The following is a 27,261-nucleotide window of genomic DNA, read 5'->3' as shown; positions in this document are numbered from 1 at the left end:
TATAGGACAATGATTTATTTAACATCAAAACAGGTTAGAATGTCTCTATTATCAGTCATAAATAAATAAAAATGTTACTACATATAGTGAATATTAAAACCAATTATAACATATATATGCATTAAGTTCTCAATAATATGACCATACATACTCGATCTTCATCATACTTATTTTTTTCTTTATACGATTTCCATATAGCAAGTTAGAATTTTATGAGACACAACAGTATACCTGTAGCAGTTCCAATTGATACAGTGATTACATACAATGATTACAACAAATTGTATTTATAACACACTATGGTAATTTATTATCAATACATTTCAACAGCTTTACCAATGCAAGCATTCATATAATAGTAAGAAACTTACAAAATGAGACAGAATTAGTACGATGATCAATCACATGAATTAAACATGTTCCTAAATGGTATGACTAAGATGGGAAACACAATGTTACATTTAATCAAAGATTTAATACCCAGCATGCATCAACTTTCATTATACATGTTTTATACCAAATTATATATGTTAAAGACAGCATATGAAAATTATCTGAAAACCTCGTCATTCTATCAGTGGTATCGTACGACATTATTGTGTTAGATTGTGCTCAAAACTCTGCAATGGATGGGTTGGTGGCTGTTTAACGTCCAGGACAAATTAAATCCATGTTATTGTGATATGAATAAGAACCCTGATTTGTATTAGATCGACACCCTGATCAGGATTTTAAACTACTTCACCAGGTCTGCAAGAAGATATATGTCACCCTACCCTGACACAATATTCTGACTCTGAGAGCCTACCAGTCTTTGCTCTTATAAGTCATTTGACAGAGAAGCAGCAAATACTAGTTTTGATTTCTTTAGCTTACCCCACAGGGATATAACCCACAACCTACCGCACTTGAGTTGAGCACCCTTCCATGAGACCACATAGGCGTTGAAAACTTTGCATTGACATTTTAACTGAGAATAATAACATCTCATGAGAGAAAACAGAAAAGAAAATCCCCCATACAGGTCTTCATATATAACAGAACACTCCTTTTATTGCTGTTTATCATCTGCACAGTTGTTACAAAAACTGGAAACATTAAAATAGGTATCATTTGCTTTTGTCAATAGTTTACTTTTGTTGATAATTTAATTTTGAACATAAATACATCAATGGGTGCTACATTTCATGCTTTTCCCATAAACATAGTTTTCAGAGTATTTTGTAATTAAAGAGTGTAGCAATAAAAACAAAATATGTATGGTGTTTGGTCTTTACCTTAAAATATCCATACCTTAACGACTATTACTATTTTAATATGTATGAAGGACTTTTCAACAAATCATGCAATTTATTTACTACAATACAATAACCTATATTTTACCATCATCTGTTTGGCTACATTAAAAATTCTAATAATATGCATGGGAGTCAGTAATTGAAAGACAAACATCAACTAGCAACCATAACATTAAGTGGTCCGAAAGATGGGCATGTAAAATGTAATAGGGGTGGCACAACGTAGAAGCTGGAAACTGTGTAGGAATTTACATTTTGCTTATTTAACTTATTACTTTTTTATTGTATCTACTAAAGAGGATTAAAATTGAGAACATTGGATTTGGCACCATTCAAATATATTACAAAAGCATTCATTTAGCAACCTCCTTTAAAACACTCACAGTAAATGGTATTGCAGGATAAAAGTTAATTACTGGAACAGAAGACAGAACGAATATAGTAGGAGACAAGATGGTATGGTACAAAAGAGAAGTCCTTGGATATAAATTTGTTGTCTATATCATTAATTGGTTTTGTTATCATTAGAATTGCTTGCCAAAGGGAGGTTTTGCAGCAAGTGTTATTGAATGAATGTGGTTAAAAAAAGTCACAGAAAAAAGTCACAGGAACAAAAGGCACTGTTAAAGAGGCCTCAGGAAAAATAAAGTCACAATAATGAGAACAAAAAAATAGTAAATTTGGTATATAGATTCACTTTTTGAATATAATTTTTTGAATAGATTTTCATTAACCTGTAGGCAGAAACATGTATATATTTTTTTTCAAATATCCAAGGACCATAAAAGCTACGATTCTGCAGCTACTAAATGGTTCAAAGAAAAGAAAAGGAGATGAGACATCAACCCAACAACACCATAAAAAGACATACAGCAATCTATATCTATATCTATAAATTTATATAAAGACAAACTTGAACACAGTGATCTGAACTTTGAATGAGACCTGTAAAGAACAAAAACATTCATTCGATATAGAGATAGAATAATGAGTAAAAAGTAAAACTGTGAGCTATTTTTCACTAATAATGCTTCAGCTGTCATGTATTTGGTTAACATGAAGCTGAAGAAGAGCAATGAAGATAAAAATGCACCACACAGTGTTGCATCTTCACATGAAGCTTGAAAACAAAGTTTAAGGCATCTTTTAGTAGTTCCCTAGAAATTTAGTACATGGCCATTATGTATTAGTAAATATAGGCATCCAGTAAACAGGAAATTGAGGAGGGATGAATCTGAATGTGCATGCTAACATAAAGCTTGAAACCAAAATTCAAGAAGCTCTAATTTGTTGTTCCTATGAATATTTGAATTGAACTTTTATTGAAGAGATGGACTGACATATGCACTGATGGACAGACAGGGATCATACAGTATACCAGTACTTCCTCCTTCAGAACAGTCATATAAAATATCACCCTGACAATTTGTTACCTTTATATAAAAAGTTCCCCTCTATCCAATAAAAGCAAAGCACCTCATCCCAAATATAAATAAAATAATATTGATAAGAGAATTCATAAAGTAACTTCCCTAACCGAAACCTACATATGTAAAGTAATCAAGCTTACTTCTTAGTATTACTTAATGTCCACCTATTGAGCAAAGTATGATTGTGATTTTTATAAGAGCTATTCCAGAAAAATTGTATGGGAGAACAAATGAAATAAAAATTATGGGTAGTTGGGTATAAAAAAACTGATTTCCAACCCCCATCCCATACATTTTTTTTTTTAATAACCCTGACATGAATGCTCCTAATTTTTTGCCTAATACCCAAAACATCATGTCTTATTTCAAACAACAAGTGCTAAAGCCAATATTGTCTAAATATGAATATCTGAAATGATATAGATAAATCTATACCTAAATACTAACTTTTTGTTATAAAGTAGGATCTCTTCATATTTTTTTTCCCTTTAGAATTAAGAAAAAGAATACAAAACAAGAACCTTGAACTGAAATTTGGAGGACATAACATAGCATGTTGATATAGCATAGATATGTGGCATATCATAGGAATGATGATCAATAACAATTAATAGCACTTTGGTCAATAAATTAAATTGCACATTCAATTATCACATAGTAAAATGTCTTGTGTAGTCATATTCTATCGTTGGAATCACAGCTTGTACAAACTTCAAAAATATCATCAAATATCTGATAAACGGTTAAGGAAATAAATTATCTTAAAGAAATCTATAAACATCATCCACATATGAGCTGTGTCGGAGAGAGTATATATGTACATGTATAAGATTTTGATTAATTTTGTAACATTCAAATACAAAATAAAAGATGATTTAAGTGAAAATAAACAGAGATCATCTCAAAAAAATAAATATATGGAAAACTACAAAACCTACAGAAATTTGACCTCTTCAAAAATAGGGTCAACTAAAAGACAACACTTTGTAAACAGTTTAAAATTGATCACGATTGCAAACAGATACGGAAACACCTAAGATCTAAATCACTCGGGCAAAAATAATATCACCAGTCTTAAAACAAATAATGATTATATTATGAACGTGACAGGTATTGTTGAACATCTTAATGATCAATTTAGTTCTATAGGTCATAAATTAGTGCCTAATCCCAAAACAATTTTCTCTTCAGATTCTGCATCGCTTTTGAAGAGCAGAATAAGCAAAAATGTCTCTCATTTCCTCTGTTCTGTTTCAATATCTGAAGAATTCAATAAATGTGTTAAACTAGATGTTAACAAGTCAACAGGGCACTGTAAATACACCTATTATTTTAGTCAATGGTATTTGTCTACCTGTACTATATATGTGCTCTTGTATACAGTGTATTAGTATCTCTTTGCTTATCTATTACCTTTTTGTTAATGTATTAGAAATGTTTTATCTTTTAAAATTTTGTTTTCTTATATGTAGATGTAGAAGGCCACAGGGCTGATTAACTGTTTTGTTAACCCTGTAACCTTCTGAAAATAAAGACCATAACATTAAAGGCTTTGAAATTAAGATAGATGGGAAAACACATTTATTAAAAATCAGCCAACTTGCAGATGACACGACACTTATTTCTAAAAAACACAAAAAAAACAAAAAGACATTTCAAAAGTTTTAAGTATGATTGAAATTTTTGGCACATTATCAGGACTTAAATTAAACAGATCAAAAACAGAAGGCATTTGGTTGGGGAAAAAACACTGTAAAGAAAAATATGAAAACATCAACTTTACAGACAAACCAGTGAAATGTTTAGGAGTTTTTTTTGGTTGTAACAAAAATGTGTGTCAAAAACTCAATGCTGAAAAACAATTAGAAAAATCTGAGAATATAATTAAAAACTGGGAGAAAAGAAATCTAACATTGTTAAGAAAAATAACAGTTATCAAATCACTGATTCTACCCAGTATTACTTTTTTAGCATCAGTTTCACACATTGAAAAAGAATACATTGATATATTTAAAAAAAAATTTATCAATTTTTATGGAAAAGCAAAGTAGAAAAAGTTAAACGTAAAGTATTAAGCTACGAATTGCTAGATGGTGGTCTAAAAATGATTAACATAGATAAATACATAGAATCTATCAAAATTGGGTGGATTAAAAGATTAATATATGGAGATTTAGCCAACTGGAAAGTTATAACATTATTGTATTTTAATAAATTTGGCAAAAACTTCTTTATCTTTCATATGAACATTGATGGTATTAACTCAATTCCAGGTTTAAAGAAGCTGCCAGAATTTTATTTGAATATAGTAAAAGCATGGGTAAAAAACAAAAAAATAGAGCAGCCAAAAAACTTTAGATCTATTTTCTCAACCAGTAATTTGGGGAAATCAATTCATCAAGATAAAAAAAAAAGCCTTTTATTTCAAAACTGGATAAATAGCAATATCATCTATGTAAATGACATTATAGATGAAAATGGTAACATATTGGAGAAACATATTTTACAAAAGCTCAAGATTAAATATAATTGGATGTCAGAATTTTCTCAATTGAAGAAAGCTTTTTCAAAAGAATGGCTAAATATTTTTCAACAAGAAAATTCAAAGAAAACTAAAGTAAAAACAAATCATGTTTTATACATTAAGAAGAGTTGTAATTATATAAAAACATTAGAAAATTTAGACACTAAAAAAATTTATAATATATTTATTCAGAATGAGATTGAAATGCCTGTTGGTTTTAACCGATGGAAAACAGTGTTAAGCATTGAGTATATTAAGAGTTCAACATGTAATATATTAAAATTTGTTCATCATTATTTGAAAGAAAATAAGTATAAAGTGTTTCATTGGAAATTGTTACACTTTATTCTACCTTGTAAAACTTTATTAAAACAGTGGAATATCTGCAATACTTCAAATTGTCATTATTGCAATACCACTGAGGATTATGATCATATGTTTCTGAAATGTCACTTTCTTGATGACTTCTTGAGTAAAATAAAAAATCTTCTTGAAAAACTGAATATTGATAAAAATATTCTAACATTGAAGAATTTAGTATTTGGTTATAAAACTAATGATGAACAATATTATGAAATAAATTATTTGATTACATTAATAATGCTTTGTATATATAAAGCTAATTACATGTCTGAACAGAAAACAGAATCTATAAATGTGTATGCTGTATTTAAAGCAGAATTTATGTATAGTTACAAACTGCAGGCAAAATGTAAGAATACAAAATATAAATGTATTCTAGATAAAACTGCCAAATTGTTAAAATAATTTCTTTGTTTGAGAAGTATATGATCTAGCAAAAATAAATGGATGAATAAATTAATAAAAGAGATAAATTTTACAAATTACACATCTGGAACTGATCAGGTAATATAAATTTTACCTTTCACTGCTACATGTGATGATTGATAAAGGGACTGTTTACTGTTACAAAAAAAAGATTAAAAAATGAAATATTTATTTCATCTTAATCTTCTTTATACTACAGATAATTTTTAATTCAGACATACATGTGAATATGCTATATCACATCTGTTTTTTCATTTTTTAAGTCATGGCCGGTGTGACAATTTTGTTTTAAAACCAGGAAGATATATGATAGAAATCCAATTCACACGTTTATAATATAAATATGAAAAATTTCCGGAAACAATACTCAAAAATCAATTATTGCTAGATATATATAGTAAATTGTTAAACAAAAAAGTCTCATTGATATATACTTGTTTATTTCATTGCTGATAATTTTTATAAATTAACTGTTAAATTAAAACTAATGTTAATTTAATATAATGATGCTTACCAGAAAACAACCCTGGATTCCTAGTATTAACAAACAGGGACTCTTCACTGGAATGCTGGACTAGTGAAGTACATTGTTAACAGCAGAAAGTGCATTTAGTTGTTGTTGAATAATAAAAAAAGAAAAGAAAGAATTTATATTATTAAAAATTCTAAATATAAGATATATAAAGGATACACATGTACTCCTAACTCCCCACCTCCATCTGCTACCATCTGTATTATCTTCTTCATAACATCAGCATGTCTGAAAACCAAAAATCACAAAACATAAAATGTGACAGGAACCTTGTTATTGTGTTTGTTTATATCTGAGTGTATTTTTTGTTTTAAAGAATTTGATGTTGATATCATGTCATTGGTCATCTCTATTTCATAACTTGTCTACCTATAGTTGTATTTTCTGTGATTATTGTGTTGTTTGGTTGCTGTGTAACTGTCATACACGCCACATCTCCTTTTATTTTTGTTATCAAATTTTAGTATATATAGTTCCAGAAGCACTAATTGTATAACTCTATCAGTTATCTCAATAAGATAAGACAATCTGATTTTAATTAGTCAATAATTACCCTTACAAATTTCTTCCTATAAATTTCATTTCAGTTTACAAGCATTGAATTTATACCTAACTAATCCCAAGCTGTTCAAAAAGGCTCTCCTTTCCTGCATGACAATACCTAACTAAGAATGGCAAATGGCTCAAAAGATAATATCCAACAACTAGAATAAATGATGACACATTGGTTTTATGACATTGGACATAAGAAAGACCATAATGTGAGATTCAGTTGTACACAATATTGTATCTGTTACTATGTTTAAGAGGGTACCCAACACTTTGACTAAAATAGATTTGGCTAGTGTAATTTTCATTAAATTTTGAAAAAAAAATATTTACTTTGACGTGTTGACAAAAATATAATTAAAAGCACTATAAGCGCTGTAGGCAGTCAACCAAAAACCAAGGCAAACGTAATTATGAAAACTGTGGCAGTGTTGCTTCAATTTTTTTTTAAGATTTGAAAGAACAAACATTAAACATTCGTATATTGTACATTTATGTTCATTAAATGAATTGATTATTAAGGCATTTTAATAAATTTTTCATCAAGGTTTTCAAAAGCAACTCATATATCAATGTAAATGACCCCCATCTTCACCCCCAAGTGCATGATGTTACTCCATACCAAGTTTGGAATAAAATGACGGGTGATTATAAAACAGTTGGTCAAACATTCTGGGCTTTACACTGCTTGAAAGATTTATCTGTTTTCTTTAAAATGATCCATAAATGAAAATTATTATAGGCCCAGAAATAATTTAATAAATAATTAAAGTAAATTCAATTAACCTAGACTCATCTTTTGCATCAATAAAATTTTATAATAAACAAGAAATAATTGTAACAGGATGCCGTTACGAAGTCTCCCAAACATAGCCCCCATTATTCCTCATTCCCATGGTCTCCTGACATTGGGCAAAGTCCAGTTCATATTGGTTTGGTCTAGTAAAGTGATATGCATATGTGACACCTAGGAGATTGACCCTGTATGTCATTCAAATCTTTTTGAAATGATGAACAGGAATAAATATGGTTTAGGTGTGGGTATCTCGACCGTTTACAAGTTCTCAAACAGGAGGGGGTGGGGTGACCCCAGGGACTCCCCCTATATTTCATTTGATTTGTTATATTGTCCCATACATGAATACATATGGTTTAGGGGTGGGGATCTCGACCATTTCCAAGTTCTCAAACAGGAGGGGGTGGGGTGACCCCAGGGACTCCCCAAATATTTCATATGATTTGTTATATTGGCCCATACATGAATATATATGGTTTAGGGGTGGGGATCTTGACTGTTTACAAGTTCTCAAACAAGAGGGGGTGGGGTGTCCCCATGGACTCCCCCCATATTTCATTTGATTTGTTTTATTGTCCCATACATGAATATATATGGTTTAGGGGTGGGGATCTCGACCATTTCCAAGTTCTCAAACGGGAGAGGGTGGGCTGACCCGAGGAACTCCCCATATATTTCATTTGATTTTTTATATTGTCCCATACATGAATATATATGGTTTAGGGGTGGGGATCTTGATTGTTTACAAGTTCTCAAACAGGAGGGTGTGGGGTGTCCCCAAGGACTCCCCCTATATTTCATTTGATTGGTTTATTGTCCCATACATGAATTTATATGGTTAAGGGTTGGGGATCTCAACCATTTCCAAAGTTCTCAAACAGGAGGGGTTTGGGTGACCCCATGGACTCCCCATATATTTCATTTGATTTGTTATATTGTCCCATACATGAATATATATGGTTTAGCGGTGGGGATCTCGACAGTTTATAAGTTCTCAAACAGGAGGGGGTGGGGTGACCCCAGGGACTCCCCTATATTTCATTTGATTTGTTTTATTGTCCTATACATGAATATATATGGTTTAGGGGTGGGGATCTCGACGGTTTACAAGATAAAAGTACATTTTCAAATTGAAGGGGGTTGGGATGACCCCCAGGGACTCACTCTATATTTTGGTTGATTTTTTTTATTGTCCTGTTCTCATTACTGAAGACTGCATGTGTCTATCACTTACTGTTTTAGAGAAATAGTTATTTGAAAATTTAAAAAAATTAAATCCCATAGGGTTCTATAGTAAACCCCTCCCTTCTTCAGTCCCCCCCCCCCACAATATCCCTAAATAGACCCCAATGCACAAACAAAAGATTAATGGCTCCACTAGACATGTTAGTCTTATATTTTATGAAACCCTAAGTAAATCTGACAAACGGTCAAAGTTGACTTCTTAGACGGTTTGAGTGGATTCGGTCCGACTTGTCTCGGGGATGAGTTGTCCACATTACTTAAAACATCCCATCAATGTCGATTTCCGCATCTGTTTCATGACCTCGTTTCATTCATAAAATAACAACAACCTTATTTGGCAAGATAAGTTAAAAATTACCGCCCACTTATATAACTCTATTTCCTCTATCATAGAGATTTGTTGTACATGAACAATATTCCTGTGCATTTTGCCATTTGGGAAATATAAACGACTTGTAATTACCGATTTTCAGCGATGAAAAATTTTCATACAGTTGTGTCTTTGACATCGTAGCCAAAACACAAGGGATAATAAACTACGTACCGGTTTCTATTGAGCACTACTTCCTATGTGCAACTTCAAAAGTTTTGGGTAGTTCGACGATCATTTAAGGTTTTTCTGGTCATATTTTTTGTATTCCAGAAATAAAAGTATTAAAAAAATGTCCAATTAGTTATAAATAACATAATAGCCAGCTAGATAATAACAATGGCACGTATGTCAGCATTTATTGGGTAGAACTCAAATCTAGGGTGCTTGCATAAGGCAGCTTAACTGCCTAAAAATTTAAAGAAATTTACACCACACAATTTACAGGAATACAATTCAATTGGATGTATAGCAGTTTGAAAAACACTAATTTTGATACTCATAGTATGTGATTAAAAACTTCAGCTGATTTTTAAATAGTTCACTCCCTTAGGTGTTCTGTTCCCCTTATGTAGGATTGAATTCGTATAATTATTTCAATAGTTTACCTGCATGGATGAACTGATGCCATTGGTGGTCCTGGTAAATTCGGATGTGTCTCCATAGTAACTGTTTTCTTTGCATGATCTTGACTAAAATCTTCATACATTTGTTCTACAGTTAATGGTTTTCTATTCTGTAATTAATTTAGAAAAATATGATTTGCAAATCTTTCAATTCCTGTTTAGGCAGTCTTTTTCTGGGACTTTTATAAATTACTATGCAGTAAGGGTTTTTCTAATTATTGAAGGTCGTACAGTGACATATTACTGTTCACTTCTAACGTCTCATTGGCAATCATACTTTATCTTCTTATTTTTATATTGACTAATTTAGAGCTACAACATCATATGTTATTCATGGTTTAGACAGGGTATATGATGTGACATCCCTTATATAGGGTTTTTATAATCACTGAGCCTTCACCATACCCATACAGCCATAACCTAGGTGTTTGGTAAAATTTGTCATATGTTATATTAAGGACTTACTTCATCTTACCCATATAGCCATAACCTAGGTGTTTGGTAATATATGTCATATGTTACCATAAGGACTTACTTCATCATACCCATATAGCCATAACCTTGGTGTTTGGTAATATTTTTAATCTGTTACCATAAGGACTTACTTCATCATACCCATATAGCCATAACCTTGGTGTTTGGTAATATTTGTCATGTGTTATATTAAGGACTTTCTTCATCATACCCATATAGCCATAACCTTGGTGTTTAGTAAAATTTGTCATATGTTGTATTAAGGACTTATTTTCATTATACCCATATAGCCATAACCTTCGTGTTTTTTAATATTTGTCATATGTTGTATTAAGGACTTATTTCATTATACCCATATAGCCATAACCTTGGTGTTTTTTAATATTTGTCATATGTTGTATTAAGGACTTACTTCATTATACCCATATATGTTTGGTAATATTTGTCATATGTTATACATTTATATTAAGGACTTAATTCATCATACCCATATAGCCATAACCTTGGTGTTTGGTAATATTTGTCACATGTTATCTTAAGGACTTACTTCATCATACCCATGCATAGAGCCATAACCTTATTTATGGGGCTTGGTAATATTTTTAATCTGTTACCATAAGGACTTACTTCATCATACCCATAGAGCCATAACCTTGGTGTTTGGTAATATTTGTCATATGTTATCTTAAGGACTTACTTCATTATACCCATATAGCCATAACCTTGGTGTTTGGTAATATTTGTCATATGTTGTATTAAGGACTTACTTCATCATTACCATATAACCATAACCTTGGTGTTTGGTAATATTTGTCATATGTTATCTTAAGGACTTACTTCATTATACCCATATAGCAATAACCTTGGTGTTTGGTAATATTTGTCATATGTTATCTTAAGGACTTACTTCATTATACCCATATAGCAATAACCTTGGTGTTTGGTAATATTTGTCATATGTTGTATTAAGGACTTACTTCATCATTACCATATAACCATAACCTTGGTGTTTGAGGACTTACTTCATCATACCCATGGCTTCCAAAACGGTCATATATACTGGACATTTATAAATTTACCGGACATTGTCCGGCTGGTAAAAGCATGAAAGGGATATCTACTTTTAGTTTTCAAGGATTTCTTAAGAGACGGTCATTTTGACATAATTCCAAAAAAAATTGGAAGTTTATGCGATCTTTTTGACCCGACCTTTTGCCTTAAACAGCCACACATTTCCAGTCATAAAAGTGACATGATGAATAATTACTATCAAAACAAACCCTACTTTAATACCTTCTCATTTTAATCAAGGTTAATTAGTTGTCGGACAGCTGAAATTTACCTTTTCAGACGACAGGTAAACTATTTTGTACCGGACATCGATCGGTATATTCAAAGTTATTTTCTTACATTGCAGCGGTTTGCATCTAATTAATTTAGTGTAAAAGATTGAAATTATAAGAAATATGTTTATAAATATGATTTGATGAAAATTTAAAAAGGTTTTAAACGAAAAATCGTCAGAACCACGTGGTTTGAACTAGTACATGTGTGCACAGGTGGGAAATTCTTCAACAAGAATGCACACGCTGAAATGTCTCGCCTTCTTTACTAATCATTGATATTATGTTGATAGTTCTAAATATAAAGCTTTACTACAACTATCACATAAACTTAACATGATCCAAGAAAATGAGGTCAAGGTCATATAAACCAAACAAGAAATACATGTACACCTTACAATCATTCAATACACTAAATATAGTTGACCTATTGCTTATAGTTTTCAAGATACAGACTTAACCAAGAAAACTAAACATTGACTAATGAACCATGAAAATGAGGTCAAGGTCAGATGAACCATGCCAGACAGACATGTACAGCTTGCAATCCTTCCATACAACAAATATAGTTGACCTTTTGCTTATAGTAATAGAAAAACAGACCAAAACACAAAAACTTTACCTTGAGCTATGAACCATGAGGTCAAGGTCAAATAATACCGGCCAGACTGACATGTACATCATAAAATATTTCCATACACCAAATATAGTTGACCTATTGCATATAGTATTAGAAATAAAGACCAAAACTCAAAAATTTAACATTGACCACTGAACCATGAAAATGAGGTCAAGGTCAAAAGACACCTGCCAGCTAGACATGTACACCTTACAATCATTCCATACACCAAATATAGTAGACCTATTGCATACAGTATAAGAAAAACAGACCAAAACACAAAAACTTAACTATAACCACTGAACCATGAAAATGAAGTCAAGGTCAGATGACACCTGCCAGTTGGACATGTACACCTAACAGTCCTTCCATACACCGAATATGCTAGACCTATTGCTTCTAGTATCTGAGATATGGACTTGACCACCAAAACTTAACCTTGTTCACTGATCCATGAAATGAGGTCGAGGTCAAGTGAAAACTGTCTGACAGGTATGAGGACCTTGCAAGGTACGCACATACCAAATATAGTTATCCTATTACTCATAATAAGAGAGAAATTAACATTACAAAAAATCTTAACTTTTTTTCAAATAGTCACTGAACCATGAAAATGAGGTCATGGACAATGGACATGTGACAGACGGAAACTTCGTAACATAAGGTATCTATATACAAAGTATGAAGCATCCAGGTCTTCCACCTTCTAAAATACAAAGCTTTTAAGAAGTTAGCTAACACCGCCGCCGCCGGATCACTATCCCTATGTCAAGTTTTCTGCGACAAAAGTCGCAGGCTCGACAAAAATGCTAAAACTATCATTGATACCTTTATCTAACATTCATTTCGAGTATTTTCGTATCCGTCTCTGGTCCGTGTTTTACCATTGTCAAGCGAACATTCGGTAATAGGAAAATGTGCTTTTTAAAAACGAAGGTAAAGTTTTTGACAACATTATTTTGCACAAATAAAGAGTCTAAGGCAGAATTAGTACGATGATGTTGCACACTTCGAATGATGCACTGTCAATTTAACAGTTTACGTCAGAACATCGAATTTATATCAAAGTAAAGTTTAATATCAATTTAATGTCAATCATTGTTTATATGATGGCCAACTGATTACCATAATTGCCTTTTGTTACTAAGTATAAAGGGATTAAAATCGGGATAAGATATAAAATGTCTGGGCTGGCTCAAATAATTTTTGGAAGCCCTGAAATAGCCATAACTTAGGCGTTTGAGGACTTACTTCATCATACCCATAAAGCCATAACCTAGGCGTTTGGTAATATTTGTCATATGTTATATTGAGGTCATAGGTTCTGGTCTGTAATATACCACTCTCTCCCCCAGGTTCTGAGTCTTGTCGGGAACACTTTTCTGGTTGTAATGTGGCCTGAAAGAAGTAAACATTATAAAATCAAAATATTCTTGTACCAAATACAATTATAATCAAAGGAAGAACTACCTACTTCTTTTTCATGATTTCTGGGGCCAAACCTGTTAGTAAGGTTCACTTTTGGCAATTTTGTTGTCTCGGAATTAAATCGTTCTTAAAAACAAATATTTTTGTGCTATTTTCATGATGCTAAGCATAACAAAAGACTAAGTACCAATTTTTATGGTTTTTCCCTTCGCTATTTTGCTCGTTTGCCAAAAAGATTCACATTGTGGCTTGCATCTGATATCTTATGATATCAATGTGTAGAATACCGGATAATACATACAGATTGTGCTATTAGGCGATAATACTTTATTTATCATCAGATTTAGTGAGTCTTTAATTTTGAAGAAGGAGGAGTATATGTGACAGGAAAGAAACTGTATTCTTACTCCTCCCCTTATTCAGAAATTAAAGTTATATCCTCTTTTTACACGTCGCTGTATTAACAGAAATTACACTCCTTCCCATTATCAGATTCTAAAAATATGTTTCTGTTTTAATATGACACTGTATTTACTCTCCTCCTTTAAGGAATACACTTATTCATAGATCCATTACTTTCTATGCTAAATTCTGCAATTTCAATCATTCAAAGCTATTTTGTTTTAAGTTCAAATAAAGTGAACTAAAAAACTATACCTTATCCTGACTGAAAAATTCAACATCCCTTTAATTGCATATAAGAGGGTACAGGTTCCTGGAAGTTTGGTAGTACAAAAACAGGTGCAATAAAGCAAATATTTCCTATTTCAATTTCCTATTTTTTTTATTGTTAAATAGTTTATCAGCAAGGGTTAATCATAGATCCCAAGTCCTTTCATTTGATACCAAAATTAACCAAATACTTAGTAGGAACTATTTTGTTTAAAATATGTGGTTTTATACCTTAATCAGATACTTACATTATCCTCCTCCTCTAACATCCCACTTTTTTCAAAATCTTCCATGTCCATAGCGTCTCCGTCATCCTCGTCTCCATCATCATCATCATCGTCTGGATTACTGACCTTTTTACTGTCCTTTAAATAATGAAAGTACGATGTGTAATTCAGTAACTGCAAACCTTATTGGTAAAGTAGATTAAATGATTTAATGCCCACATGTTATAGCTGAATGGATATATATAGTTCCACATGTTATAGCTGAATGGATATAGTTATACATTAATCACTAATGCCCACATGTTATAGCTGAATGGATATAGTTATGCATTAATCACAACAGGTAATCAAAGTGTTAAATCAGTCACAAGGAGACTTAATCAACAAGTCATCTAGATAACAGTTTTTAAACATGGTTTAAACTTTTGAGGAAATTGTTTTTATTTATGAATAATACCATGAATTTTAGATTCTACTGGATTTATCATCATAAAATATAAATACATGTAGTTATGTAGAAATGATCAATCAAATATTCATCTTTTCTTTATCAGGACAAGCATGACAAAAATTAATCTAGAAATAACAAAAAGACAGTCAACAATGTAAATAAAATAAAATAAAACTCCTGCTAAAATCAATTATCTTCACACACATTCCTACAATAAAAAAATGTAGAAAAACAAAATTGTAGACTCTGGGCTTATTATTTAATCGAAAAGTTCAGAATTTACCTTTGAAAATAATTAATTTAGCTGTGCTTTCAAAGATTTGATTTACATCTTTTCTTGATCTGCCTGTCTTATAAATTATAACTGACAAACAGGATTACAACTAAGGTGACAAAGTTCATTAACAACAAATCAAGGATTCATTTCAGAAGACAAATTATCATTGTAAATCATGCACAAGAATGTAACTCCAAGATTACATAGTAATAACATTAATATGCCAGTGTTGCCAAGGGAACAACAGCAAACAGGAACTAAACCCTTTTTCTCCAGGGGCTAGCTGGGTCCCGGAAATACTTTTTTCAGGGGCCCAGTTGAAATTTTAGGGGCCCAACCAATTTTTATTCAACTTCCTGTTGACATTTTGACAATATGGCTGTTTCTATGAATCATTAAATGCTATTTCAAATCCAAGCCATCCTCAAATAGTGTTGATCAAAAATTTTATTCCATTACTTTATAATGAAGAATGGCAAACTAGATATTTTTAAATTTATATTTACGAGATTTTGCGTTTTGTATTTTTTTCATTGAAGATTTTGTAAATAGCGATGCATGGACAAGTTATCATCAAATACGGGCTTGTAATGACTCCCTGGACAACTGGAATGCATCTCTGAAGCAATGCAGATTCAACATTTTAGATGAAAACACTACAAAATATTGAAATAATCGTAGAAGCTTTTAAGAGAGATAAGAGTAAGTGTTTAGAGAAGGAGTATATGTCAAATCGTGACTTCGGTTCGAAAACTTAGTTGTCATACCGGGTTTTGGTTATTCAAATGAACTTGCTGGTTTCTGGAAATTCTCTCTTTAATTTTCCCACTTTGATTAGACGATTAGGTTTCCGTTTGGGAACAGTTTTTTGTTAATATCGTGGTGGAAAGCAAAATATTTTGCAGTCGCCAGCTGGGAGATCAGGATGATAAAATATCTTCTCCCAGCCAAAAATCTGGTTGCCTTAGGCGACTGGGCAACCATTAAGTTAGTCCCTGGCAAAATAGCTGCATTTATAAGGAAAAATAGTTTTCGAAAAGTTTTAACAATTATAAATATACGAGCTATAATTTGACCAAAAGAAGGTCAACTAAGGGGTAAATAGCAGTAAAATGTAGCAAATAACTTCAAATAATCCGGAATATTCATATAAAAACTGTATTTACTCTCTACTTTATTTATAGTAGATTTCATATTGTTTGGTCAGTGATGATCATAGGTTTACAATAGACCCATGGGAATGTAAAGTTTGGTCTCAATTTAACCTATCAAGTTTCAGTGACAAAGACTTCATGAAATGTTGAAAAACAGAAAACAGAAGTTCAATGAATATATGAGAAAAGGCTAAATCAGCCTTTTGGTGAGGTCAGGTAAGAATGAATGGAATTATAGAAATACCAGTACTAAATGTAAGAGTTGTGAGGAATTTTTTGTCACTATAAAAAAAACAAATACATACCTTTGAATCTAGTGTCATTTCAGCAACTTGATCTTGTAAGGAGCTTGCATTTGGGTCTAAAAATATATGACAAATCATTGTTTATCTATATACTGTGGATTCCTTATCATTTGTATGGTACAGGAACTCATTTTCATAGATTTTGAGGGTATAGATGAACCATATTCAAATTCAAACCAAATTCAATGGTTCAACAAGGAAAAAAACTTTCTGTAGGCTTGAATGCATAATTTATCAAAATCATGCAATCAAGTATTCACCATTTGTCAAAAATACAACTTTTACTCAATCCATGAAACAGTAGATGCAAAACCTGAAACTGAGGAGTTACATTGCATTGTAGTTACAACAAATAATGTATGCTTGAAGCTATATTTTGCATTTTGTTCATCATTTTCATGTACACATTTAAATGGTATTTTGATATTGATGAATATTTCTGTCTATAATTATTTAAATACTGCATAAATATCCTTTGTAATATTGATGTAAAATCCATATCTTTCTTATGTATTTGTTTCGGGTTGTGTCTGCTTCCTTTGTTTCAGAGTTTCAGCTAGGATTTTGAGGGCTTTAGTCACTTTTGCATTCTTTGGAAACAAACATTTTTAGGGTAACAGCTTAGGACAGTTTCAATTTTTTGGTTTTTAAATAATGAAACCTGTAAAATGATGTGTATCATCCCATCCTCCATCCTCATTTACTTACCTGTATTGACTCATCCTCCAACCTGTACCACTTACCTAGAAAATGATGTGTATCTACCCATCCTCCATCCTAATTTACTTACCTGTATTGACTCATCCTTTAACCTGTACCATTTACCTAGAAAATGATGTGTATCTACCCATCCTCCACCCTTTTCAGCTTACCTGCAAAATGATGTGTATCCACCTATCCCCCATCCTCATCCACTTAACTGTATTTACCTCTCCTCCACCTTTTTCAACTTACCTGCAAAATGATGTGTATCTACCCATCCTCCATCCTCATCTACTTCTATCACTTTTTCTTGTTCTTCTTGATGGGTATCCACTTGTTTTACTCTTTTGTAGCATGGAACTGAAAACCAACCAATATTTGTGCTTTATTTTTACTGTAAATGTGAAAATTAATCACCTTAAAAATTTATTTGGAATGTATCAATCTGATCATATTATAACAATAACGTACACACATGAGAATGTCATATGTATAGAATCATTATTCTTTTAATTTTGTTCTTGTTAGTCTCACATCATTTACATTTTCCCCTTATATCATGTTATGTTAATAATGCAATATTATACATACTAACCATTTCTAGTAATAAGGAATTGTTTATCTGGAGGTAAATATGGTTTTATTTTAGTTTCATCTCCTTTTGCCCACTGCCATGTAGGGCAATGATGTACCATGTGATCTCCAGCGGCAACAAACTAAAAACAGAAAAATGTCACCATCAATATGTATAAAAATAATAATTTACAGGGAGATAGGATCTCTGGCAAAATTAAAAGAAGAAAAAAAAGAAAAATTGTGTGACTATTGTGTAACACTGATAATTTCAATAAAACTGTGTTTGTGATTTAGATCCTAAGTTCACAAACAAATCAAGACATTTAGAGGTCACAATAAGGTCCTCAAGAATAGAAAAATTGTCTAAATAATATATCAAGTTTTTAATTGTCCCACACATAAATTCCCTAAATGACTAAAAAGTCAAATTATAACTAAAGAGAACTACATTTGTACTGACACATGAACAGAGTTTTTAAACTAATGGATTTCTTTACATTTTCTATCATCAGGTTTTTGTTCTCCATTTTAAAATAAACAGACCCATTGCTTTTTGGAGTGAGTCCTTGAACTTGACAAATGATATCTTCTTCTTTAAGTTTCTAGCTACCTTTCATTAAATGAATAATATTGGCCAGGCGCGGGCGTCAACTTTAAAATGTGATTTGTAATTTACAAGGTAACCAGAAAAAAGAAACAAAATCAAAATAATATGTACATTTGAAAAATAACATTTAGATAAAACTATATACATTTGATAACAATAACAGTTATGGGTAGAAAACAGGGATTAGAGCAGATTCTGGGATCATACTCTTGAAACCCTCTACTGAACTGCATGAAACTATATTTTGTGGCAATTGACTCCAATTTGTATTTGTATATAAAATGAATACATGTATTTATAACTGTCTTTAGATGTTTGTATTTGCCTAAATGAGTGTGGATTGCTATGTCTACATGTACATGTATTTATAACTGTCTTTAGATGTTTGTATTTGCCTAAATGAGTGTGGATTGCTATGTCTGGTTCTATTGTCTTGTGGGATCAAAAGGTTAAATGTAGGTACCGCAACAATTTCGTGTATAATTTTGTAAAAGAAAACAAGTCTGTATCTTAAACGCCTAAATTCAAGTGGTGACCAATTTAGGTCTGTCTTCATATCAGTAACTAAGCTGGTGTTGTGGAAGCGGTTGCATGTGAGAAGTGGGCTGCTCTTCTCTGTGCTTTTCAATTTGTGATTTTTTTAATTTTTGATGTGGATCCCAAATGGTTGAGCAGTACTCTTAATTTCGGTCATACAAGAGCTTTGAATGCATGAGCTTTAACTTTAGATGAGGCTATTTTAAGGTTTCTGCGAATAAATCCAAGAGACTGATTTGCTTTTGATGTCATGTTATTTCTATATATTCATCCCATTTTAAGTTTGACTGAAGCGGTAGGCCTAAATATTTTGTAGAATCAGGTTTTTCGAGTGAGTGATTATGTGATTTGTAAGTGAAGTCTAAAGGTTTTCGTTTTTGAGTTACACTGAGAATGTTGCATTTATCAAGGAGAAAATGCAGGAGCCAGTCCCGCTCCCATCTGCCGGCCGCTTCTAAATCAGACTGTAATTCATTTGAAATCTTGACTCATATCATGTCTTTTCTTAACAACTATAACTAGCTGCATGTAGTTGCTTTTTTAATAGTATTTAAAAAAAATTGTCAATCTTTAATGTAAATATTCTGTAAGACCCAAGTGTCCTGTACAAAGCAATAAATGACTCAAATAATCAAAAACTTAGGAAAAACTATTTTTATAAATACTGTTATCATGCATGGTTATAGAAAATATCTGTGGAAGATCAAAACAGGTACTAATTTACATTTTTGGAAACTCTGGAACATTACATTGGTCCAAAATAATGTTAATATATCTCAGGGTTTAAATTTATTCTTTCACAATTTATAAATAACAGGCTATTATTTGAACTTGGAATTATTTTTAATTATGGAATTTGCATAATATTATGTGTTTGAAATTTTTGATAAATTCCATGTTTATTAAGTATTATTATGTTTTGAGCGGTGCATCACACTTTCCACACAATGTATTTTGTATAGATAGTGTTGTTCACGGCACAGTACATTCTATTGAAAATGTGCATTCTTCTTTGTAATAGAAAGTGTTGTGCGCAGCACAGAACATTATAATACAGAATAAACATGGAATTCATTAAAAATTTCAAGCACAAGAAATAATGCAAATTCCATAATTAAAAATAATTCCAAGTTCAAATAATAGCCTGTTAAATAGTTAACCTCTTTTAAATGTTTACTCTGCTTATTACTTTACAGCATGAAAAACTATATTCATATGATTACAAATTTTACAACAGACTTTGTTCACCTAATTTCATTGTAAGCTACAGTAAGGTTCCATTAACATGTATATATGTGTGATATGTACCTGTACTTAAATATACATATACACTCAACTTTTACACAATAAACTTCTATTTTAAATGACATCAATGAACTTTGAAAATTACATTTAATATCAGAATAATTTAAGATTTGTAAAACCAAGGTAATCATAATTTTTCCAACGATGGTGTACTGAACTCTCAATAAATATCAAATTATCTTTACCTCTTCTGGTGTAAGTACTCCTGTCTCTTTAAATTTGGAATCCTGGAAATAAATATGGAATAATTGTGAAAACTGAAATTCAAGATTTGAATAAAAATGATTTCTGAATTTTCATTTTTCATGATGCATGTATTTTGAACTTTAACATTAAAATCCTTTTCCATGATGTTAGTATGAGGAAAAAGTCATCAATAACCTTAATTTGTATATTTGATTACCAAAAAGAATAATGAGATTGAACATTTTGAATTTAGTCTGTTTGTTTATGTATTAATATGAGTCTGGTGCTTTTTCAACATACGATTTTATAGCAAACAAAATGAGTTTACACCCTTTAACTCACCTAGAGTTGTGTGATATCTATTGTCTGTTTATTGTCCATGCCAATCAAGGTCAATCAATATAAAACAATAAGTTATTACCTGAGAGGGAGCATCTCAAAGTTGTAGCCCAACTTAGTTTATTTTTACACCTTTTCCCAAATAGACTTGATAGGGCTTAACTAGGAATTCTGAGGGCGGCCAAATCAGAAAATTGCGCCACACACACAATCCCAAAACCCCCCCAAAAAGCGTGCAAAAGGGATTACCAAAAAGTATGATGACGAGAAAAACTCACATGCAAAACCCACTTGTTATACACCAATACCCTTTAGGAGATGCTCATGTAGCACCCGTAACTCTAAATAGCAAATCAACAATTTGAACCCACAATTTTATGTTAAGGTTCATCATAACAAATGGACAAAAATGGCTGTATTTACAACTTAAAAACTACTCTGAGTACAGACTAACCTGTCCAGTCTGTAAAGTTTTAAGGCCTGGCATCCACTAGATATATAAAAGTTAAATGCATTTTGTGTTTCAGAAAGATAAAATCTTTTTTGGATTTTGATGGGCATTTTTTTTCGTTTCTGCAGAAGTTGTAAAAATAAAACAAACACCTGAATTTCATTTGATACTGTCCACTCAATTACACCCTTTAACTCACCTAAGAGTTGTGTGATATCTATTGTCTGTTTATTGTCCATGCAAATCAAGGTCAATCAATACAAAACAATAAGCTGTTACCTGAGAGGGAGCATCTCAAAGTTGTATCCCAACTTAGTTTATTTTTACACCTTTTGCAGGAACGAAAAAAAAAGCATATCAAAATCAAAAAAAGATTTTATCTTTCTGAAACACAAAATGCATATAACTTTTATATATCTAGTATATGCCAGGCCTTTAAACTTTTCCAACTGTACAGGTTAGTCTGTACTCAGAGTAGTTTTTGAGATGTAAATACAGCCATTTTTGTACGTTTGTTATGATGAACCTTAAATAAAATTTTCGGTCACTCCCCCCAAGAGGTGAGGGTTTCCTGTCTTTATTTTGTCATAATACCTTCAGCACCGGTGTGAAATACTCTGCTACACCAAGGGCGGACCCTTTCACTGCATTTATCATGTTCTGCATCTTCAAAACACAACAAATCGCACGAAATTGCGATTTCGAAAGAAGAAAACAAAATTTGACCGGAAACCGGAAATTATGTTGTTTTGAATCTCCAATGAAAAAGAGCGAAAAATATTCTTGTCAGATGTGTTATAATGTAAGAGTACTTATGTTCCCTATGGTCATGTCAAAAGGAATCATTGAGCAAGATATGAGAAATCTAGAAAAATTGCCCCATAAAGCCGGAGAAGCGGCAATCCCAGAGTATAGGAGAAAAATCTAAATTAAATCCAAGGGAAAGGCCATATGGAACAAATAGAAAAGACATCAATACAATCAAAAAATGCATATAAAGTATGGAGGTAAAATGGAGCACCTCAAGAAAGAAGTAACGAACTCAAAATAAAAATGACAGCTGCGAAAAGAGTACTTAGAAAAGCAAAAATACAAGCTTATGCCTCTCAGAGAGAATCAACAGCTGAAAAAATTATGAAAGCTTCAAATGCAGATATAAACTTTTCTACAAGCTTATCAACATAGTACAAATAAAAACCCCACTTTCTAATACCAAGATACTGAAACTGAATGATAAGACTGCAGAAGATGGACCAGGCATAATGAACATTGGCAAGAACATTTCCAACAACTAGCTACACCAACATTAGAGCAAAAATTTGACACTGAAAAGCTAGAGCTTCATGTGCAGAAATACAAAACAATATCATAGAAAGCATAGAAAGGGGAAAAGGTCAAGGCATTGATCATGTCAATGTAAAGGAGGTTAAAGTGGCCATAGAAAAACTTAAAGCAGGAAAAGCACCGGATGAGGACGGAATTTCGGCAGAACACTACAAATGTGGGATGGATGCGTTAACTCCTTTTATAGTGCATTTGCTAAATTTAATTGTTACATATTTGGACGTACCAATCTTCCTAAAGACAGGGATTCTTACACCAATCATAAAGAAAGAAAAAGACAAAACATTACCATCTAGCTATAGAGGAATAACTGTAACTAAAACCTTTGCAAAAATACTACAAAGTATACTGAAGGATAGAGTTGACTCTGTGTTTAATAACATACAAATCTCCTTGCAAAGAGATTATACAGAGGGAGTGTCATCACTATGCGCAGCTTTCCTCAAATCAGAAGCAATTGAAGAAAGTAAGAAATTAAAGATACTGATGATTTTAATTATTCTTAATGCAGAAAAAGCATTTGACAAACTGAACTATGAAATCCTTTTCAATAAGCTGTAGTACCATTATGGAATTAAAGGAAAACTCTGGATACTGCTGAGAAACTTGTACAAAGGCATGAGCATTTTAAGGTGAAATGGGTAGGTCAATGTACAGAAGATGTTATGGTGCTACAAGGAATACAACAAGGTGCAAAACTATCTACAACCCTTTATAAATGCTACAACAATGTCATACTGGATAGCATTTTAAAAGTGGACTTGGAGCAAGTATTGGTGATATACAAGTCCCCGCACCTACATGTGCTGATGACATTGCTATCCTGGCAAATAGTGCTGCAGATGCACAAGGAATACTAAACATAGCTCAGCACCACACAAGCAGAAATCTATAGTAAAAATCAATCCAACTAAATCTGAAGCTGTTTTCTACAATGATAAAGGCTTGAATTCATCAACATTGCAATTTAAGATGATGACATCAATATAACCCATGAAACCAAACACCTAGGTATCAAAAGAAACGAGCAAAACCGCTCAGATATCTCAGAAAGAATAAGAACTGGCAGGGCAACAATATACAGACTTCTGGGAGCTGGTTTACATGTCAGAAGATGATTCTCACCCATGGTAGCATACAAGCTATGGGGAACATATGCAGTACCAAGAAGTATCTACGGGCTTGAGGTGATGAACTTACTTGCAAAGGATATGCTAGAACTGGCAGAGAGGAAAATTCTCCGACAAATACAAGGGCTTCCAAATAATACAGCAAATATGGCTGTCTATACCCTGATAGGAGCAGAACCTATTGCGATCACCTTAGACAAAAAACTACTTACCTTTTTCATGATTATTGTTAGAAATTCAGGAACCATTGAATGTGAAATTCTGCGCCGACAAATAGCATTCTCAGAACATAGAGGAAAAGACTTTATCAACAGAGTGGAAAAAACTCTATCAAAATACAATCTGGAATCAAGTAGTTACTATATAGAAAAACCACTTCAGAAAATCGAATGGAAAAGGATACTAGTAATAGGAATAAAGATCAAGGAATACTGGAAAAATGAATGTCACAATGAAAAAATGGAAAAAACATGGCTTAAATATATAGAGATACAGGACAATCCATTAAATGAAGCTCACAATATATGGAAAAGTGTAAAAAAACAATACTAAAGATGTAAAGGCAGGAGAAATAAAAGCAAGACTAAGTACCCAAACGTACATATTCCAAGCCAAAAGAGCTAAGTTCGATCAAAAAGTTAACCCTTTTCGTACAATCTGTTAACAAGAAAATGAAGACCTAGAACATTTTATTCTACATTGCACAGAATTGGAGCAAATAAGATCTAAATGTTGCTAAAAAATCAAACAGAAAATGGATGAAATCGATACTTCAACATACAGGAATATCATACAGCAAGGGAATCTACTCCAGCTCATAATGGACTGTACTAGCAAGGACATAACCTGTTATTCAACTGTGTATGAAACTCTGGCTAGAAATATGTGCTATGAGATGCACATGCTGCGCACAAACAGGATAAAAACTTGATCACAAGTACAGTATAAGTGATAAAATTAAAATTAAATATTTCCTTAATTTTATCATTTTACTATTTTATGATAATTTAAGACCTAAAAATAGCTTCTTCAAAGTTTTCAAGATATATTAAGTACCTTTAAAGAATAATGACAAAGTCTATAAAATAGGTAACTTTAAATTGTGAAGGAACACTTATGTATATACGTTGAATTGTTCTAAACCCTAACCCATTTACATAACACCCTTTTAAATAATCTTTTCATTATAAATTCTGATGTAAGAATAGCACCTTTAACCAACCAATAGAATTTTAAATTTAAAACTAATTTAAACTTTTAAACTTCAAATTTTACTTGTAAATATATTCGGTTCCTACATAACTTTTTCTTACCCCTCAGCACATTATGATTAGTTAATTTTATGGTTTAAAACTGTAATGACTATCCAATGAATTAATAATGGTATTATTGCCTTTATTCATTTATCTGTACATAAGTTTATTTGTTCCCTTATGTTTTAAGGTGTGTATAGTTGCTACAATTATACCCTATGGGTAGTGCTCCGCAATTAATGGAGGAACATACAAGAAACTGAACTGCACATGTCATTACAGGAGACCTCAACATCGTTGAAGACCGTGATGTCAAAACTTTTCTTAAGAAAGGACATAAATATCGTCCTCCGTCTATATTAGATGGGAAACAGTGTTGTCAGGTCATTAAAGACGCTCTGTCTGCCTACTGTAAAAATTGGTGTAAACATGAAAAATCTGATAAAAAATCTCTAGACAGTCACTTGAATAAAATTATGAATTCTGTTGATATTCGTATATCTCATTTTGAAAAAAAAATCTGAAATTAATAATAGGAATAAAAAATAAACTCCAAGTACTATTAAAACGGTTTGTATTCGCACCGGCAGAGCAGCCAACAATGTAGTGGTGGTGTGACGCATATACTACTCAGAAGTTCCCCAAAACGAAATTATCAATTCTTCTGCATTCAGGTCCGTACGCTCCACAGAGAGTCAAATTGTAAACAAGCATATCACTGCCATTACCCAGCTTAAAGCCTCCTCCGAACATTTGAAAGTTCGGACATGTACTGGTTACCTAAATTACACAAACAACCATTTAAATTTCGTTTCATCTCCGCATCTAGTAAGTATTCTACTACTTATCTGTCTAACTAACTACATTTTTGTACCTCCCTTACTACTATCAAAGAACTTATTATTAACTTTTGTAATAAAGTTTATGAAAATAATGGTATTAATTATTTTTGGAGTGTTAAAAATTCTTTAGAGGTTTTAGATAAAATGCGTGCTTTTGATGGTCCTTTTAATTCTGTTGACAGTTATGATTTTTCTACTCTCTACACTACACTTCCACACAATCTTATCAAGAAAAAGTTTTCATATTTAATTGAATGGTCTTTTGAAAAATCTCATTGCAAATTTATTTGCTGTAACGAAAAGGAAAGTATACTAGATACACTTACTGGAAATGTGAAGATATGATTGAAGCTTTAAATTTTCTCCTGGACATCATATATATACGTTTCGGCAATAAAGTGTATCGACAGGTAGTAGGTATTCCTATGGGCACTAGTTGCGCCCCTTTAATAGCAGATTTATTCCTGTATTGCTATGAATCACAGTTTATGGCCAAACTCAGTAAAGACACGCTATTGTTACATTTGGTTGACACAGTCAACAATACCTACCGTTATCTTGATGATATTTTTTTCGTTAAATAATCCAGAGTTCTCTAAATATACTACCGAAAAATACCCAAAGGAACTTAATTTAAATAAATCCAACATAAACAGCAGTAGTTGTCCTTTTCTAGATCGATTTAGACATTTCCATTTCAATTTCTTAAAGGGGGACCCCATACTAAAATTTTCGACAAAAGGGACGATTTTTCATTCCCTATTGTTAATTTCCCTTTTTTAGATGGCGATGTTCCCAGTTTGGCTCCATCATACGGTGTTCAAATATCCCAACTCGTTCGTTATGCCCGTGTGTGTAGTGATGTCATAGATTTTAACGA

The 27,261-nt window shown here is 32.0% G+C and overlaps 1 protein-coding gene across 1 annotated transcript; it reads right to left on the bottom strand.

The window, feature by feature from the left end:
* Positions 1–22,560, bottom strand: LOC127737469 (ubiquitin-like-conjugating enzyme ATG3). Its single transcript, XM_052248181.1, has 10 exons — positions 22,407–22,560; positions 21,022–21,063; positions 18,407–18,527; positions 18,064–18,171; positions 17,110–17,165; positions 14,944–15,060; positions 13,847–13,993; positions 10,142–10,269; positions 6,733–6,801; positions 1–3,460 (listed from the first exon to the last, which is right to left on the bottom strand). Exons 1-10 carry the CDS (start codon positions 22,476–22,478, stop codon positions 3,379–3,381), a joined length of 942 nt encoding a protein of 313 aa, XP_052104141.1. The 5' UTR covers positions 22,479–22,560; the 3' UTR covers positions 1–3,378.
* Between the last annotated feature and the right edge of the window lie 4,701 nt (positions 22,561–27,261).

The sequence above is a fragment of the Mytilus californianus genome, unplaced genomic scaffold (genome assembly GCF_021869535.1).
Source record: "Mytilus californianus isolate M0D057914Y unplaced genomic scaffold, xbMytCali1.0.p SCAF_4, whole genome shotgun sequence".
Lineage (NCBI taxonomy): Eukaryota > Metazoa > Mollusca > Bivalvia > Mytilida > Mytilidae > Mytilus > Mytilus californianus.
The sequence above is the reverse complement of the archived record's forward strand: the minus strand, read 5'-3'. Positions and strand labels throughout refer to the sequence as shown.

What these genes read in the sequence shown, in the direction of transcription:
- LOC127737469 (XM_052248181.1), bottom strand. Translation starts at nt 22,478, where the DNA reads ATGCAGAACATGATAAATGCAGTGAAAGGGTCCGCCCTTGGTGTAGCA. An exon ending in GAGTACTTACACCAGAAGAG is followed by an intron (nt 18,528 to 21,021) that starts GTAAAGATAATT and finishes TTCTGTTTTTAG; the next exon opens with TTTGTTGCCGCTGGAGATCA. An exon ending in ATTCCTTATTACTAGAAATG is followed by an intron (nt 18,172 to 18,406) that starts GTTAGTATGTAT and finishes GTTGGTTTTCAG; the next exon opens with TTCCATGCTACAAAAGAGTA.